Below are 18,950 nucleotides of genomic sequence, written 5' to 3' on the forward strand. Positions count from 1 at the left end.
CTAATCTAAAATCAAAATGGTTCAGGGGCCCACATGCCAGAAGTGGTCACATTTGTAAAAGTTCAATGAACCTGCAGAAGGAGGTTGAAATTTGTTGCTTTACTACAAAGCTTGCAGCCAACGAACCTGCTGGTTTGCTTCTTGCTTGGGCTCGTAATGTCCTGTTGTGCCCGCTTTGCCTTCTTTGGAGCTGGCTACATAAAGTGTAAAAAATACTGAACCCCTTCTGGTTAAATACACGTGTAATTAACAAGCAGCAGCAAGCCGCCAACCCACACTTTAAAAGGCAGCACCAGTAACATTTTCCATATTAAATATTTGTAGTTGTCCTTCCTTCTGCTGTTACGGTCCTTAAAGGACAGATTCCTGAAAAACAGAAGGCGGAAATCATGTGCCAAAATAAGTCAGGCTAGTTATCTAACCAATTTTATTCCATGACGTGCTATTCAGGACTATTTGGACTTCCAACAAAGTTCTGTAGCTCTTTACTGTTTATATAATCCAGCACCTTTGAATTGCCACTGCAGGAGGTCTTTGCTGTTTCCACGATGATGTTTGCCCACTTGTATAACAAAACGATATACTTAAGTAACACAGAATCGATTCCTTGTTTACTTTTCATTCAGTTCATACATCTCACTCTGTTAACATCTTATCTTCCTGCTTCTGACACATTTCTCCATCACTGCTGGAGGCAGCAGTGACAACTGAGGCTGCCGGCAGAAGCGTCTGTCATAGTATTGCCAGCAAGTCAACTGGTACGTTTGTACGGAACTGACTGAGGCATTCCTACCTTCACCACTGTCTCCCAGCATGCTTTGGGATGAACCGTGGTACGGAGGAGGAAAGGGGGGCAAACATTCTTACCCCACTGGATCACTTGCATTCCCGATGTTTGCCATGAATTGGAAGGTGATCATCTGTAGTGGGGAGCCAGCTTACTTAGGTAGATTTCCCCACAAGATTTAGAAAATCTGAGTTCCAGAATGCACAGGGAGTCTACACCTCGAATAGGTGTAGAGAATGACTCAAGGCAAATCTTTAAAAATGTAGTATAAACACCGACAACTGGGAAACACTGGCCTGCGAACGCTCCAGTTGGAGAACAGCCTTTACCAAAGGTGTCATGGGCTTTGAAGACACTCGAACTCAGGACGCAAGGGAGAATCGTGCTAAGAGGAAGGCACGCTTGGCAAATCCACACCGTGATCAACTCCCGCCCGGAAAGCAATGTCCCCACTGTGGAAGGACATGTGGATCCAGAATTGGCCTCCACGGTCACTTTCGGACTCATTGTTAAAACCGTGTTTATGTAAGACAATCTTGCTCGGCTACGAGTGATTGCCAAAGAAGAGAGAATGACCAGAAATGCAGTAGAAGCTGGGGAGCGAGTGTGTTGCTCCCCATTTCTGCCTGTTACACATGATTGACAATGTTTGGAGGAACTTGGTTAGGATTGCACTGTTAATCCTCCCTGTGTTCTGTCCGATTGCTTTTCATGTTCTTATTTGGACGTCTGGAGCTCCTGCCTCCCCCCAACACCCCAATTCTAGCATGATATAGAAGCGTAAAGAACTGGTTCCTGTCACCCCTGATAGTGAGGGGTGGCAGATGCTTGCCCCAAATATTTTTTCCTACCCTCTCCACCACCACCACTGTTCCTCGGTATATTTAAGTCTTCTTTCTCATGCTATGTTTGCATTTAACGTGTACAGCAAAACTCTTGCTCCCCTAATAAGTCTTCCAAACTTTTGTCAGTCGCTCCTTAGTCCTAGCTACTCACAAATCCATGCAGTTCAGCTGTATTCCTTCATTATTGCTCCTTTGCTAATCTTAGATTTTTTTTAAAAAAAATGTTGCATTTCAGAACTTTCTAGAGAGCATCAAAATGCCCATTAAGTTTGACACAAAATGTTTATATTCACAGCAGTAATTTTGGTAAAAAAAGACCTACAACCAGGGTTTTTTTTCAGCCAGAACTCACTAGAACTCAGTTCCGACACCTCTCAGGTAGGCACCGTTGCCATTTTAAGAGGACATGGGAGGCATTCGTGGTGAGTTCTGGGACCTCTTTTTCTAGAAAAATAGCACTGCCTACAAAAGATCTGAAAATATAGTGTGGAAGGGGCAGGTTTTTTTCACCAAATCTCCTCAGTTGCCACTTCTCTCTCCTTCTCCTTTGCTATGCTTTGGGATAATGGCCTGTGCTGTATTTATGGAAAGGTTGATAGGGAGAGACCTGGGGAGGTAGAGGTAGAGGGACAGCTATTGCTTGTTATTATTGGTAAGCAGCCTCAGGGTACTCTGTTCTCTCTAGTTCTCTGAGTGGGGGACATGAAATCCACTTCCTTGCTCACTTAACACCCCAAATAGTCTTTTGCTGTATTTTTCGCTAAACATGTGGAAGGCCGTAAAACTAGCTGTATAAGATATATTTGTCTTTACCTTTACATTTCAGTGTTCTGTCTCTTGTGGACGAGGGCAGAAGTATCGAGAAGTTTATTGCTTGTCGAAGGATGGGACACATTTAGAAAACAATCTTTGCAAACACCTGGCTAAACCGAATGTGCAAAGAAAGTGTAGAGGTGGCAGGTGCCCAAAGTGGAAAACAGGAGACTGGGGACAGGTAAGGTGTGACATCCTACTTTTTGCACCGACAACTATGGCTGCTAATAAACATCTGGGTGTTGTGGTTGTTTTAAAGGAGGGGAATCATAGCTCAGTGGTAGGACACATGCTTTGCATTCAGAAGGCACCAGTTCAATTATCACCCTCTCCAAGTAACAAAACTGAGGTTGACCTCTGCAAGAGGCCTTGTATAGTTGCCACCTGAAAGTACTGAGCTTGATGGATAAGGGGGTTGATCTGAATTTTATTGGGTTTTATTTTCCATTTCATTAAAGCTGCTTCTCTCATGGATATATGGTGTCATTGTTTAAGATGGAAGGGGCATGTAGAATTCCCTTCCCACCCTACACCTCTATATGTGTTGTTCTTTTTTTAACACATAGAGGGGAGCAGGATCATGCCTGCCCTCTCTCCCCACCCCCTTTCCCACTTCTCATATGTTCAGCATTTACGTGAAAGGAGTTGTGTGTGCATACATTTCTTTCCATGCTAATACTGAATGAGCAAAAGTTGAGAGACGAGGTCCAAGGGCATCTCCCTCCCACACGTTCATCACGCAAGCATGGCATGAGAGATTTCTGCGTACTCCTGGGTTGCAAATCTTCCTTTGTTTCCCAGCAGATGGCCGCAGTCAGTCCAATCTCTCTAAATGGGACAGTCAAAGGCAGATGGATCTAACTTTGACTGTAGGAATCCTCCACTGTGGCGTGTAAATTCAAGCTTTAACCTTCCTCTGTAGCTTGACATAGAATTTTGCCTTTTTAATGTATTTTACAGTACTATACATATTTGTCAGGCTTTTCAGTAGTGGCCCCCGTCTAAGGAACAATGGACCAATGCTAGAATTTTGTTTCTTTGGTCCGCCCCTGCCCCCTCCCCCAGCATCAATCGCCTTTTTTTCCTCCAGGCATTTTTGAGTATTAATTTTCTGCAGCGGTTAAATATTTTTGGGGGAGTGGGGTGGGTGGGGAGGAATCAGTGTTCGAAAGTCCCATTGTTCTAGGAGCATTTTGCAACAGGGAATTTCATTAGTGCGAGCAGTTTCTGAGCTCTGGGCGCAGTACTGCGTTTAAGATTTCAGATTAAAACTGCAGAATGGAAGGAAAGGGGGAGCTTTTTCTGCCTCCCCGCTTCCATCTACTCTCTGAAGACTGGAGAAGAGACCCTCTTAAAAACATTAGGGGGGTGGGCAGGGGAAGGACTAGACCATGTGAAAAATGAACAGTTCATTCATTTTCAGCTTTGTACTCTTGTTATTAAAAAGTGTGCATAGACACTCCATTGCTGCTCCCATATCATCTCGGTTTCTAACACTGGGGGGATATTTGGTAGTCGAGTCCGTGTTGAGACATAGACGGATGTGCTTTATTGTGTGACCCCCTTAATACTGTTTTCAACATTTTACTTTGTGTTGGATTTTTTATTTTTGTAAGTTCCTTTGAATCTTTTGTGGGAACATAGGAAACTGCTTTCTCCCGACTCAGACCGTTGTCCATCTAGCTCAGCATGGTCTGCACTGGCTTCTCAACAGATCTTCAGGGTTTCAGGAAGGAGTCTCTCCCACATGGAGATGCTGGAGACTGAACCTGGGATGTTCTGCATGCAAAGCAGATGCTCTACCACTGAGCTATAGCTCTTCTCCAACAACTCACATACTGAGATAATAATGATACTCAGAAGTAAGCCCCCATCAGAGGGCATTGAATTGTACTGCTGATACCTTCCTTGGATACATTTCACAACCACTCTTGTAAAGCCTATTGTGGAAAGTTCCATTAGTTAACAAAAAGAGAGAAGGAAGGGAGGATGTAAGAAATCATATCTCAAATTCCTGTCACTCTGGCTCGGTGATCTCCTGTCCCAGACCTTCACTTTTATCTATGCTGTGGCCATTCCAGTTAGCATACTTCCAGCTAATACAGTACAGCTCCTTTTGTAAACAAACGTGGAGGAGATCAGCCCTTGCGGTTGCTAAGCAACTGTGGGCTGCCGTCAGGGACGGTGCCATTACACAAGCAACCTGGGCCATGCAAAATATCCGGGCCTGCGCTTCAGCAGTTGCTGCAGGGGCTAATTGAGGGAAAGGCGAGGGATTAAAATGAGGTTGTGCAAGGAGCGGGCAGGGGGTATGGTTGAAGGACACGCAAAGGCAGATGACAAGACGTGAGACTCTTCAGGCAGCCATCAACCTGCCACAGCTTCTTACCTTACAAATCGTTGGCCGCCCCAAAGGGAAGAGTAACAAATGTCAGAGAGAAAGTGTTGCGCCTACCTTCAGTACAGACAGACGTGCTTTTGCTTGCTGTTGAACCTTGCCATTTCTGCATCAGTTTCCTATTAAAAGAAAAAGTCTGCGCACACAAAAATTCCTCAGCATTTTAGCGCACGTTTCTCCTAATGTGGTATACACATCCAACGCGGAGAAGTGTGAATTTTTGAAAGATAGCTGAATTTCAAAGTGCGTATTGTTCTGCAATGTGCAAATCGAGTATGTTCACATTAAAATGCAAACCGTATTGCTTCCTATCTCTCTGGCTGGACTAGGAAGGCAGGTAGTTTCCTCTCCTCCGGCAGGACCCCAAGAGCCTGCTCATAATCATAATGCAAACAGGCAGAGGGCCTACAGACATGAGAATCCTAACCTGGAAGTACTTCTAAAACACAAATGCATACACTCACACACACACACACACACACACACACACACACACACACGGTGTCTCAGCTATCCTAGAGCCAAGCTGCTGAATTGAGTCACTCCCCATCGCTGGTTTGGGGCAGGCAGCTTTAGTTCAGCTTTAGTCAAATGTATAATTTGGTTACTCCCTTAACATGCTGTCGTTGGTCACAGACTTTTAACTTAAGCAGACAGCTCTCTGTGGAACTCATATGATTATTGGCAGATTGAGGAGAACTGCCTTTGTAAGTCTGGGAGCTTCCTTTTTAAGAGGCCGTGAGTTTGCCATACTATTTTTGGGCCCAGGCTCCCCCCCTTTTTTTGCGCCTCTGCTTTTGAAATCACATCGTGCCCTGAAAGCAATCTTTGTGGCTAATGAAGGCATGCCAGCCGACGCACAACGGCCTGTCAGATGCTTGAACTTATATAAAAATAGACGTTCTGAAATTTCCAAGTATTATCTCAGATGACTGGGGCCCAGTTCAGAAAGGACGCAAATTAATAAGGATATAGTATGATTTATAGCCTGCGATAATCTGTTGTGACTTGGCAATTAAAGGCTATGATTGCAATGCTCTTGCCTGGTTGCCTGTGCTTCGCCCCATTGAAACGAGTGGGGTAAACAGCTAATCTGTATGCTAATGGTTAGCCCACGAACAGGCCATTGAGATCTAGACTTTGTTCTTCAGATGGTGTAAACTGAAATGTCTGTCACCTTAGTACAGTGAGTGCTACCAATTTAAGCCATCTGGACATCAAGTTGTGGTGATAGTGATTTGGTTTTGGGTTGTTTTTTTTCCCATTTACAAATAACTATCTAATGACACCCACAGAGAACTTTTAAAAATCTGCTGTCAGTGTTCCAGCAGTAGTTCCTTAAATAGTCGGCCTAGAAAGGGCTATCATTCATCAGCATGCAGTGCAATGACACGTTTTGTCTAGCTTTGCTGTAGGAGAACCAAGAGTACAAGGAGGCTTGAATAATGCCTCGTTGGAATGTCATGGCTCTTTCTGCTAGATGCCGACATTTGGGGGCGGGCAGGGATTTATTAGCTGCTGCAATGTATTCTTCATACAGCATTTCCATTGGACGTCATAGAGAATATAAAAGGGATTTCAGTGCACGCAAGGTTTCGTGGGCTCCTCTTACGTCAAGGGGAAGGAACTTGGGTGCAAGATAAGGGGGGGGAAAGTTGTGCACTTTAATTTCAGGGAAGGAAATATGCAGCCTTGTTGTGTTCTTGGAGGCAGGACTTGTGGGGGGGGGGATGCCTGCAGAAAGTATGATTTGCCCCGTAGGTTTCCAGAATTGTCAACCTATGGGGGAAGGGGAGAAACAGGCAAAAACTCACGACCATGCGTTATGCATGACTCAAGTTCTCACTCTCCGTGGTTTTGGTCAGCAACTAATTTTATTGAAGGGTCACTATGGCCTAGTTTGCACAATCATATATTGGGCTACATAGGTCAGGATATGCATAAACTGCATGCCCTGAGTTGTATATGGCAGTCACCAGCCAGATGCTTATGGAAAGCCCACAAACAGGACTGCTTTTGTTCCCTGGTGGCTGGTACACAGAGGCAGGCGGCTTCTCATCCTGGAAGTGGCAGATAATTATCAAGACAGTGAGTGACTTTCCAGGATCCCATCCTGGTTTCCTATGCCATGATGTAAATGAGAGGTATGCGGTCATATACAACCATTCCCCGATGCTTTGCTTTGCCCAGGGAGTGAGTTCCTAAACCACTGTTAATCACAGCTTTCTGTTATGTGCAAACCCAGAAATTACTGCTAGTAACCTACGAAAAAAGATGCTGGCATGCTGCCGTCCAGCTGTATTTCACTACAACTCCCATCAGGATAATGGGATTTATAGTCCACAACAGCTGGTGTTAGCTAAACTGGCCCATGATATTAAGCCATGGTTTAATTATAGCATAATATCCTGACTCATTTGTCAACATTTTTTTTTAAATTGGGGGTAAAGCACATTTTTAATTAAGTGTTGTTTTTGTTTTTTTTAAAAAGGGGCAAAGCTACATTTTTCACAATACTGATTTCTACCAGGTAAATACTAAGGGCAATGCCGTATTGTGTTTTCTTCTTTCAGGTAAAGTACTGTGTATTCTGGCATATAAGACTACTTTTTAATCCAGGAAAATCTTCTCAAAAGTCGGGGGTCGTCTTATACGCCGGGTGGAGAATCTGCGGTCGAGTATATCTCAAACTCTATATTTTAACTGGAAAAGTTGGGGGTCGTCTTATACGCCCAGTCGTCTTATACGCCGGAAAATACAGTAGTTATTTGCTAGAATTGTGACAGATGTCACAAATATCTGTTATGTACATTGAGATCTGAACAGCAAGATTGTTTTCATTGTATACATGATAAGTACTACTAACATCTGCCTCTAAGGAGCTATTACTACCTTGCTAGGATATTGACTCATTACTAATAGAGAGAAGTCCTCCAGTTCAATTTAGCTTAACTCATTTTGTATCAGTCTTCTATATTATCACAGCATTCCTGAAAATGAATGCCATTGAGTATGAGAAACAAGGGATAAACTCCTTTTTGAAATACATTAAAGGGAGCAGTTTCGTATAGATTCCTCTGGCTGCGATTCTGCTATTCCGTGAGGATTGCAGAGGATAAGCAGTGTTATTAATCACAATGCAAAGCACCCTACCACATGTGAAGCATTTGGGTACAGATCAAGCTCTCACTCACTGGATCCTCACCTTGTCATGGTGAGTGGGCTTGCACGTTCCTATGACCCTTGTGAGAGAAGCCGCCGGGAATCTCGTATTCCCAGCAGGGTTGCCCAAGGCGACAAGGTCAAAGGGAAGTGTGCTGCACATATCGTCAAAATTAAGATTCTGTTGCCAATTCCTTCCTTCCCAATAGTCCCAGGCCACAGATCGAAATCTCACCCAACTCTTGCATTAAAATCACCCAGGAGGATATTTTTATCTTCCTTAGGCATCTCTGATAGGACGGTATCCAGCTGAGAGTAAAAATTTTCTTTAATGTCTTCATCGGTGTCCAGTGTTGGTGCATAAGTGCTTATAATAGTAGCCTGCTGGTTTTTGGTGAGTTTTATTTGAAGGGTTGAGAGTCGCTCATTAATGCTGGTAGGGACTTCTGAAAGGAGCTTCACAAGATCATTTTTGATAGCAAAGCCTACCCCATGTATTCGACATTCTTGTTCAGATAGACCTTTCCAGTAGAATGTGTAGCCTCCTTTTTCTTCCTTCGGTTGTCCCTCGCCTGCTCTTTGAGTCTCTTGAAGCACTGCAATATCATTGTTAAAACGTCGCAGCTCTCTTGCAATGATGGCAGTTCTCCATTCAGGACGCTCGTTATCTGTGTTATCTGACAAAGTCCGTATATTCCATGTTCCAAAGTTCAACTGTCTTTTATGACCACTGGGTGGTGACCCCACTGGGCATGGTAATCCAATCAGGGAAAAGGGGAGTCAGACTATGTTTAGGGCACCTTTTCTAGTCCCTCCCCCTTTTGGGGGTGAGCAAAGTGGATTCTAAAAAAGTGCTCCAATTGGATAACCGCCTTTACCAAAGGTGTCACAGGCTTTGAAGACACTCAAACTCAAGACGCAAGGGAGAAATGTTCCAAGAGGAAGGCATGCTTGGCAAATCCACACCGTGATCAACTCCCGCCCGGAAACCAATGTCCCCACTGTGGAAGGACGTGTGGATCCAGAATTGGCCTCCACAGTCACTTACGGACTCATTGTTAAAACCGTGTTTATGGAAGACAATCTTACTCAGCTACAAGTGATCGCCAAAGAAGAACAGATCAAGCTGCATTGCGTTCCACTGTTTCAACTTACATAACTAGCCTTTCATAACTGTTTATAGCCCCCCAAAATGTCCGAAGTCCACTTGCTCTTTGGGTCTCTTCACTTTACGGGACACACCAACACTAAAGCATGCAGCACTGAAGAAGCCCTTTTTAAAGTTGTTTACTCAATAAAGAATAGTGATTTGCCAGGGGGCGCATTGTAATTGACAACTAGCTGTAAATGTAAGAAAAGGATATGAAATTGTTATTTGTAGAAAAAATGATAATTTGTGTTGAATTCGGGGACATTTTGCTTTGATAGATACGACATTATTGGGTTTATAAAGTTGCTTTTAATAACTCTTATATTAACAAGTGCTCTAAAACTTGTTAATCTAATACTTGCAAATGTTATTCATGATCTCTGTATTTCAAGTATCTTATAAGTTCAAGGAAGCTTAAAGATACTACATTACTGGATTCTAAAGTGTTGCTTAATGGTCCTTGCATTATTAGCAAAACCCAGTCTTCAAAAATGCTAAATGTCAGCCGTAATATCTGTGTTTTAGCTACAAACCTTCTTGACTTTTAAACTTTTTTCTTGGTAAAATTAATTATCCTCTTCTACACACACTCAAACTGCCTTTCAGGATCTACTAATGAGCAAAAAAGGGACACGTGTGGCGCTGTGGTCTAAACCACAGAGCCTAGGGCTTGCCAATCGGAAGGTTGGTGGTTCAAATCCCCGCGACGGGGTGAGCTCCCGTTGCTTGGTCCCAGCTCCTGCCAACCTAGCAGTTGGAAAGCACATCAAAGTGCAAGTAGATAAATAGGTACCGCTCCGGCGGGAAGGTAAACGGTGTTTCCGTGTGCTGCTCTGGTTTCGCCAGAAGCAGCTTAGCCATGCTGGCCACATGACCCAGAAAAACTCTGCAGACAAACGTCAGCTCCCTTGGCCTGTAAAGCGAGATGAGTGCCGCAACCCCAGAGTCGTTTGCGACTGGACTTAACTGCCAGGGGTCCTTTACCTTTACCTTTAATTGGCAATAATATCTCATCCATTTGCCATATTCAGGCAGCAATTCCATGTATACTTGCCAGGAAGAAAGTCCAGTTGAGTTGTGGGACTTCCGTGTAAGCAATGCCTAGGATTGGACTGGAGTACTATCAGTATGTCATCGGTAACACATTCCCTGTGAATAAGTGATCTCAGTGAGACTGATTCACAAATATAAGATTGTTCACGTACTCCAGACATTATTATTGCTTGTTGTTCAGTCGTGTCCGGCTCTTCGTGACCCCATGGACCAGAGCACGCCAGGCACGCCTATCATTCACTGCCTCTCGCAGTTTGGCCAAACTCATGTTAGTAGCTTCGAGAACACTGTCCAACCATCTCATCCTCTGTCGTCCCCTTCTCCTTGTGCCCTCCATCTTTCCCAACATCAGGGTCTTTTCTAGGGAGTCTTCTCTTCTCATGAGGTGGCCAAAGTACTGGAGCCTCAACTTCAGGATCTGTCCTTCTAGTGAGCTTACTTTATTATTGCTTACTTTTATATTATTCTAATGAATCTTCTAAAAACAAAGACAAATGAAACTATTTTTCCTAACCTTCATTAGGATTAGCTTTAGACTGAATATGTTAAAATAATTCCAAAAGCAATAGTAAATTAGGATGGGGGGGAGAGAGAAATAAAGTGGAAAGTTAGCTATGGAATTAGACATACACTTGTCTGCTTTAGTAGCTGTGGAGAAGCTTGTAGCATGATGTGGGAAGAGGGACATATCCAGCAATCTGATAATGATCCTGTTACTCCATAGTTTTCAACAATGGCGACCTTTCTGCCTCTCTGCTTTGTTTATCTGCAAGTGCCGCCTTTTGCCACTCTTGCAATTTTTTAGATCAGCTCCATTCTTCATTTTTCTATGGAGCTGTTGGAACCAGTTGTGACATTCAATAAGTTGATAATTTCACACAGGTCTTCTCCATGTGGCTGTGATCTGTCATTTACATCACACAGTGGAAGGAGAAAAACATTTGCACAAGGAGTTCTGTACATGTAGCTGTGCACTGAGTAATTCTGCTAGCATCCCATAGCTGGAAATGTTTCTTCTTGTTTTTGTAAGGCCTGTGGCCCAACAACATGTTTCCCTACAAAAAAAAAAAAAGATGAATTCGGTGGCTTAGAAGCTTGGCTGGCCCTAATGTGATACAGAATTGAGGTGGCTGCCTCAGTCAACAGATTCTCGACAGCACTAAACAGTAGCTTTATTGTCAGTTATATTCTTCTTTTAGTTACAGCTGGGTAGCCGTGTTGGTCTGCCATAGTCAAAACAAAATAAAAAATTATTTCCAGTAGCACCTTAGAGACCAACTAAGTTTGTTCTTGGTATGAGCTTTCGTGTGCATGCACACTTCCTGAGTGTAATCTGAAGAAGTGTGCATGCACACGAAAGCTCATACCAAGAACAAACTTAGTTGGTCTCTAAGGTGCTACTGGAAAGAATTTTTTATTTTGTTTTGATTCTTCTTTTAGTGGGTGAGTTGGAAAAGTGATCTTGTTTATGTGCTATTACCCTGTTCTGTAGAAAGTAATTCACACTGATTTTGAGTGTGTTACCCTAATGGAAAAGGGGTGAAACAACTGAGATTGCTCCAGTCATATAAATTATCAACACAGCATAATATACACTGCCCTGAGATAGTTTATATCTTTAAAGATAGCATGAAAACATTTTTAAATAAATACTGCATTTGTGGAAGTGAGGTGCCACTCAGGTCCACAAGGGTCTTGGTCTAGTCCTGCTGAAAATCACTGGCATGTAGCATTTCAGCATTTCCTACAAAACAGCAATGGGAACTATCTTTCTTAGGATTCAGGCCACTTCCAGACTGTTGCTGTTTTGCTGGTGAGATTGTCTGGTCAGTCAAAGTGTGACTGGCACTCTGGTGCAACAAACATGCTTCTTTTTTTTCTTCTTTTTTAAAGGCCTTGTGACAAGGAAAGCACTGGGGGGAAATGCAATGGAAAGTGTGGGGTAACACTTGCATTATGCAATATCATATGCAGGGCCGGATTAAGGTTTGATGAGGCCCTAAGCTACTGAAGGTAATGGGGCCCTTTATATGTCAACAACAAATTGTCGCTGTTTTTTGTGTTGAATATATACTACAGTATATGGTAATTTATGGACCCAATAGGTATCTAAAGCCACTTGCACATGTTGCCCTGCAACCAGTCCATGCAGAATGTAGGCACCCTATATATAGAAATGAGCAAACTAGTGATATTTCAGGGAGCAGGCTAGCAGGCAGGGTCCATTACTTACATCATAGGAGCCTACACAACACAAAACACTGTTGCTGCATGTAGGATTTATTTTATTTGTTTTCCCCCCTTATATTTTAGAAATGTACATGCAGGGTTTTTTCCCCCTTTAAATTATTTGGGGGCCCCCAAGAGAGTGGGGCCCTAAGCTATAGCTCGTTTAGCTTATACGTAAATCCGGCACTGATCATATAACCTCCACACAAGCAAATCATAATAAAAGCTCAATAAAGAGCAGGGGTTGTGTAACGTTCTCACAAACTTGTGAAAACAGATCAGAGTGAACGCTCAATGAACAGGTTGCCTGGAGGAGACCTCACAACTATTTTTTTTAAAAAAATCTGAACTAAAAACTTTCAGTGTTGAAGAGAGACTGAGGGTGAAAATAGGCAAACCTTTTGAGCCTTACTTTTTGCGCCTCTTCAGTGCTCAGTGTCCTGTGGGAGAGGAGTTCAGCAGAGAAGGGTTGTCTGCCACCTTGGTGCTCACAAAACAACTAGTGACGCCGAATGCAGTCAGTCCAGCAGGCCAGCTTCTGAACAAGAATGCCAGATGGTGGAATGTGCCTCTTACAGCTGGAAAACAGAGGATTGGCAAGATGTAAGTAGACTATTTATTTATTTAAAAAATATATTTCAGCACATTTTGCCTTTAATATTTATATATTATTAAGGTGATTTCAGTTAAAAGAAATAAAGTGATACAGAAAAAAAGAAGAAGGAAAAGTAAGAGGGAGAAAAACAACAACAGCAAAGATACAGTACATATAAAAGCGAAAATATGGGGGGGGGAGCAATATACTATATTCCCATATATTCTTGTACAAATTGGTATGGTGTTATTGCCCTAGTGTTTATGTAAACGCTAATAGCCTACTACATTTTGTATAGACTCATTCCAGATGTTATCGTATTTATTCATACAGAGTCTGTGCCTGTAAGCGCTCCGTTCATAAATTGTCAGTGATATCATATTGTCAGTGCATTGACTGAAGGGTGTCTTATCTTTATTTTTCCAATTCCTCAATATCAATCCTGAAAAGATAGAAGTACTGTTTTCGGGGGACAGGGTGCGAGCGGGTGTGGGGGATTCCCTGGTCCTGAATGGGGTAACCGTGCCCCTGAAGGACCAGTTACGCAGCCTGGGAGTCATTTTGGACTCACAGCTGTCCATGGAGGCACAGGTCAATTCTGTGTCCAGGGCGGCTGTCTACCAGCTCCATCTGGTACGCAGGCTGAGACCCTACCTGCCCACAGACTGTCTCGCCAGAGTGGTGCATGCTCTAGTTATCTCCCGCTTGGACTACTGCAATGCGCTCTACCTTTGAAGGTGACCCGGAAACTGCAATTAATCCAGAATGCGGCAGCTAGACTGGTGACTGGGAGTGGCCGCCGGGACCATATAACACCGGTTCTGAGAGAGCTACATTGGCTCCCAGTACGGAGGCTGCCCAGAGTGGCTGGGGAGACCCAGCCAGATGGGCGGGGTACAAATAAAGTATTATTATCATCATCATTATCATCATCAATCTCTTGGCCACCACTGGAGCACAGAAAATCCATTTCCGTTGTGCCATTGATAATTTCCACAAAAATATTCTCCTCTGAAAGATTTAACTTTCTCTGCCTAGTCATAGTTACACAGTCCAGCACATTCTCCCCAAACTTGTTAAGTAAAGAATACTGTACAATCATGTGTTTCAGAGAGGCATTGTCCTTACCACATCTCCAACACTGAGCCATCTTAGCTAACCCTTTTTTGTACAGGAGTCCAATAAACTCTAAAATATTGTTTTCTGTTGTATTAATCTTAATTTTAAATCTAATGACACCTTAGGTATTGAATACATTTTCCCACTGGCTGGGTAATAATGTAGGCCTAAGGTCCAATTCTTTATTCCAGTCATCTCTTATAGTCTGCATATTGAACTTGTGTATTGTTAATAGATATTTATAAAAAAATAATTGCTGGCTTTTTAAAATTTTTGAATGAGTTGTCCAGTTGCTCCAAAATCTCAGGTATCTCGGAAGCTGAAAGGGCTGACTGCCCAAACACACTTGTTAGGAGATGTTGTAATTGAAGATATTTCCATTGGGGTGCATCTGATAGGTGATATTTTTGTCTTAAAACATCAAAAGTATAAAATTCATCTTCCCTATCTGTATCAGTTGGTCCAATGTCAGTACACTTGCTTCCATCCAGTTTTCCCATGTCACCATCTATTTTTGCAATTCTTAGTGTGCAGTTTCCCCACAGAGTAATTTAGGCATGTGAAAGTGGATCAAATTAGTTTTTATTAGCCAATATGTTCCATATTCTTCTAAGTGATTTAATTGTTTCCAGATGTAAGTAGACTATAATGTGGTGGGACTATGCTAACATTGAATCAGAGCTAAGGTGTTCCTGATACTCCTTGCCATCACATTTCTCTTTGTGGGGGGTTAGATGGCACAGAGAGATGATGGGACAGTTGGCAGGTTAAAAACACACGGTCACCGTGCTTCGTGTATCAGGTCATTGCAAAGGTTGAATCCTTGAGTGGAAGGGGGGACCTCTGAGACCCCCAAAGAACAAGTGGGGTCCAAAAAGACACTGAAAAGTAGCACTGAACAGATTAGCCACCAACTGTATGTATAATAAGATCTCCCTCCATGTTTCCCACACCAGTGTGGTGGCTTTCTCCATTCTCTGGAAACCTTGTTTATGCTTTCTACATGACCAAGTCTGGAGATACGCTTTGGAAAATACCCCCTTTTTAATGCTTACCAAGTGTTCAGTGCTACAGCATGAGCCAGTAGGAACACATGTGGCAGATTTATTACAGAAGCACTGACACACACACACCTGTTGAACCTAGTGTGCATGCAGTAAGAAAGTTCATTGGTTCTGCTGTGCTAGCTAAATCCTGCATTAGCGATTTTCATTTGGCAAGCAGGCATAGAGTAGACATGCTGCTTGTGGGCAAGAGTCGGCCTGATCATCGGAATGTTAGTTCAAGCAGACGCTAAGCATTAAGTTCTTAAGGAAACACCAGGACATGTTCAAAAACCTATTAATGCTGGTGACTTGGTTTGTTAATTAAAGCGGGAAGCTTAATTTTCAGAAGGTAAAAGGCAGAGCTTTTTAAATGAGAAGTGTTTGATCTATCCCACAGAAGAAGTGGACGGCATAAGCAGATTTAATTACCACTATGCATGGCATATGATTACCAGGGTTGTTGTTCTTTTCATCAGTATAATCTACTGAGCTGATACAGGATAACTGAAGAAAGCAAGTTTGTTCTATTAAAAAAAGGCAACTCTTTAAATAATTTAAAGTGTAAGATCACCTTCCTTTGAATGCAATTATTACTTCGTTTTTAATTTTGCCATTCTATAAACAGATTTCAATACTGTCCCCATTGGTAGTGAATAGCTATTGTAATGCCAGATATTTTGGACCACAACTCCCATCGGCACTGGCCAGGGGGCACACTGGCTGGATCTGAGAGGAATTGAAATCTAAAACATCTGGAGAACAACATATTAGGAAAAGGCAATAGTGTATATATTTCAGATATATGCTAAACCTAGGATACATCTGGATATGTCTTGGCAGAATCTAGAAATGGTCACTCTCTTTGAGTGTGTATAGCACTGGGTGACTGGAGGCATGGTTCTGGGCAGTCAGCCGGGTCTAGAAATGACTACTTAGATCCCCAAATCGTTCATGACAGGCTGGCCCTTTTGAATCCAGGGTTTGCTGGAACTTGGGCTACATTCACACGACAGTTTCTTCTGTTTCCCCAAAGATTCCCTAATTTTCTGCATTATTGTCCAGCTTTCATATGACATAAAAGCCACTTCCAGAAATACAGCAGAATGTGGCACAAATTTAGTGCTTATTTCCCTTTTACTTGGTCCAGAAAGACACCTGTTTGCAAAAAACAACAACAACCCACATAAATGAGCGCTAAATATGCTCTATTTACTCCACTATATTTACTCCACTATATTTTCAAACAACCTGAAAAGGAGAGGAGACAGTGTGTGAGAGAGGATACATTGTGGGTGTGTAGTGGTATTTGTTTCAAATGGTATGTAGCTCTTAACAGATGAAAAGTATACATTTGTAATACATACTTGAACGCAGACACAAAATAAAGTTGTAACTGAGTCTGAAGCATTGTTTGCCTAACATACTCTCACGCATATATTGTGTGTGTGTGTGTGTGTGTGTGTGTGTGTGTGTGTGTGTAAAATGTTAGCACCATGCGGGCACTTTTGCATTAACTGGTAACTGGCATGGTCTGCTCAGGTTGTTGAATTCCATGTTTAGTATATCTTTCCTTCTAGCACATTCACAGTTGCATAAAACACTTTCATCCTCCCCTTTTACTTGGGACAGGAAGGAAGAATAAAAAGCAATTCCCAGTTCTTCGGATTCTGAAGGAACAAACTTTCCTCAGAGAGAATGTTCAAGGTGAAGTCAACAGCTCCCTCCTTCAGATTTGCTTGTCCTCGAATTCCCACAATATGTTGCATTAACAGCATACATGGCAGAGTTTCTTACCCTCAGCTCACTCCCACGTCAATTGTGGGCCCCGGGGATGGTTTTTATACATAGAAAAGATTCACATTCTGACATTGTGCTGCTGTATTAAGGTCCAGAGATACTCCAATCCCAAGCAGTGACAAGTGAGGATCAATAGAAGCTCCAAGGAAACACTTACTTCAAGTGGTGTAAAAAATTTGTGGCTTGAGCTGCACTACAATAGCTCACAGCCTAGTTCTTTTTGTAAGCAAGAAACAAAGGAGGACTCAGCCTTGGACTGTTGTCTCCTGCAGAACTGCTTGTAGAAAGATTGTGTGGAAGATTGTAGGAAGCACAGTGTGAACAGAACACATTGAAACAGATCCAAGTAGCACATTTAAAGATCACCAAAGAGCATGCATTGGCAGAACTTACCCAAATCGGAGTAACTTTGTTCCCAAAGCAACTGCTCCTTTCTCTCCCCAGTCCCTCACTCTCTTCTTTCTCTCTCCCTCTGTCTGTTTCTCGCAAATTTTGTTATAACTTCTACACAACTGGAAAGCATTAGGGACCCCTCCCCCACTCACACTGCCGGCCCTTTTTGTGGGAGGTGAATGTTTGATGGGTCATGCTGGTTTTCTAACGCTTTCCAGGCTCCCCGTGTGCTGGTTTTGTGTGTGTGTGTGTGTGTGTGTGTGTGTGTGCTCTGTAAATCTCTACCATGTGACAGAACAGACTTCAAGGAATGCTTTAAAAAAACAAACCCACCAACCTTTAAATCCCTGACATCTTCCTCATAAGAAATCATGAATGACAGTCCAGATCTTGCACACATTAAACACTTGGTCCTTCAGTTATCTTTTTTCCAGCAGTCCTGCACCACTTCCAACCCGCAACCCCCCTCTTTTTCATACTGATAAACTGCCAAAAAAGGCACCTTGTCTGCCATAGAACTAGTTTTCATGTTATTTATTGAGGGATGAGGTGCAGGCTGAATTAAGCCATCTGGTAGTAAATCCAGACTGACACGAAAAGCCTGTTGGAAACAAGGTTACAACCTCATTAAGGCCTGCGTTTGAACCTCTGTCCCTGACTGGTTCAGTTTTCCGTGGTCCTGTTTACAATTCTCATGCGAGTTCCAGTGAGCTTATTGTACTGTTATTTAATTGTTTGCAATAACGTTCTACGTGGAGCAGCCCTTGAAGATGGTCTGAAACCTTCAGCTGGGGTAAAACGTGTAACCTGGTGGCAAACAGGGAGTTCCTATAGGGACAACATCTTGCCAGTGCTGAAAAAGTTGTGCTGGCTGTCAGGTTGTCTTTGGGCCTAATTCAAAGTGCAAATTCTGGCCTTTGCCCACCTACGGCCTAGTTCTTACTACCTTAAAGTTGTGGTGTGGAGCCATTTGCCCTGCCTAAATTCTCTTAGCAACCTTGAGGTATGTATGAAGCCGTCTGGCTCATCGGTAGCATTCAGATGCAATGCACTTCACCGTCACTTTTTCCAGTGCAGACTGTGGTTCTTGCTTGTTCTTCCTTCGTTGGCTGTATTTTTCATTTGCTGTGCTTTATGGTTACATTTGCTTTGTTTCATTGCGTTTTAAATCGTGGGGTATTTTTTTCCAACGTCAAAAAAATACCTCGTAGGCTGAACGACGGGTTACACATTTTGATTAATTAAATAAACGAATGAAGTTACGGCATACCGTGAAACACAAACCCATTTTCTTCCCCACTGCTTGCTCAGAAGGACCTTCTCAAGTAAGAAACACACCATATATCACAGGCAATGTTTTTCTTTCCAAGGGCTGCTTCCGCCTCCTTGGTCTACAGAACTTTATTTTGTCTCTGCCACCATGGTTCTAATACAGGGGTCCCCAAACTAAGGCCTGGGGGCCGGATGCGGCCCAATCACCTTCTAAATGCGGCCCGCAGACGGTCCGGGAATCAGCGTGTTTTTACATGAGTAGAATGTGTGCTTTTATTTAAAATGCATCTC

The 18,950-nt window shown here is 42.8% G+C and overlaps 1 protein-coding gene across 7 annotated transcripts in view; it reads left to right on the top strand.

The window, feature by feature from the left end:
• ADAMTS9 (ADAM metallopeptidase with thrombospondin type 1 motif 9) overlaps positions 1-18,950 on the top strand; it is a 130,118-nt gene that overhangs the window by 97,294 nt on the left and 13,874 nt on the right. For 6 of the 7 annotated variants that reach the window (XR_004426037.1, XM_033141296.1, XM_033141300.1 and 3 more), the window contains 2 exons: positions 2,459-2,626; positions 12,867-13,040. Coding sequence is in view for 6 of the 7 variants with exons in the window: in XM_033141296.1 (XP_032997187.1) it covers positions 2,459-2,626; positions 12,867-13,040 (342 nt within the window). In the remaining variant the exon portion in view is untranslated. The remainder of the gene's footprint in view (positions 1-2,458; positions 2,627-12,866; positions 13,041-18,950) is intronic. The other variant, XM_033141299.1, reaches the window with a different exon arrangement.

Source organism: Lacerta agilis, chromosome 2 (genome assembly GCF_009819535.1).
Source record: "Lacerta agilis isolate rLacAgi1 chromosome 2, rLacAgi1.pri, whole genome shotgun sequence".
Lineage (NCBI taxonomy): Eukaryota > Metazoa > Chordata > Lepidosauria > Squamata > Lacertidae > Lacerta > Lacerta agilis.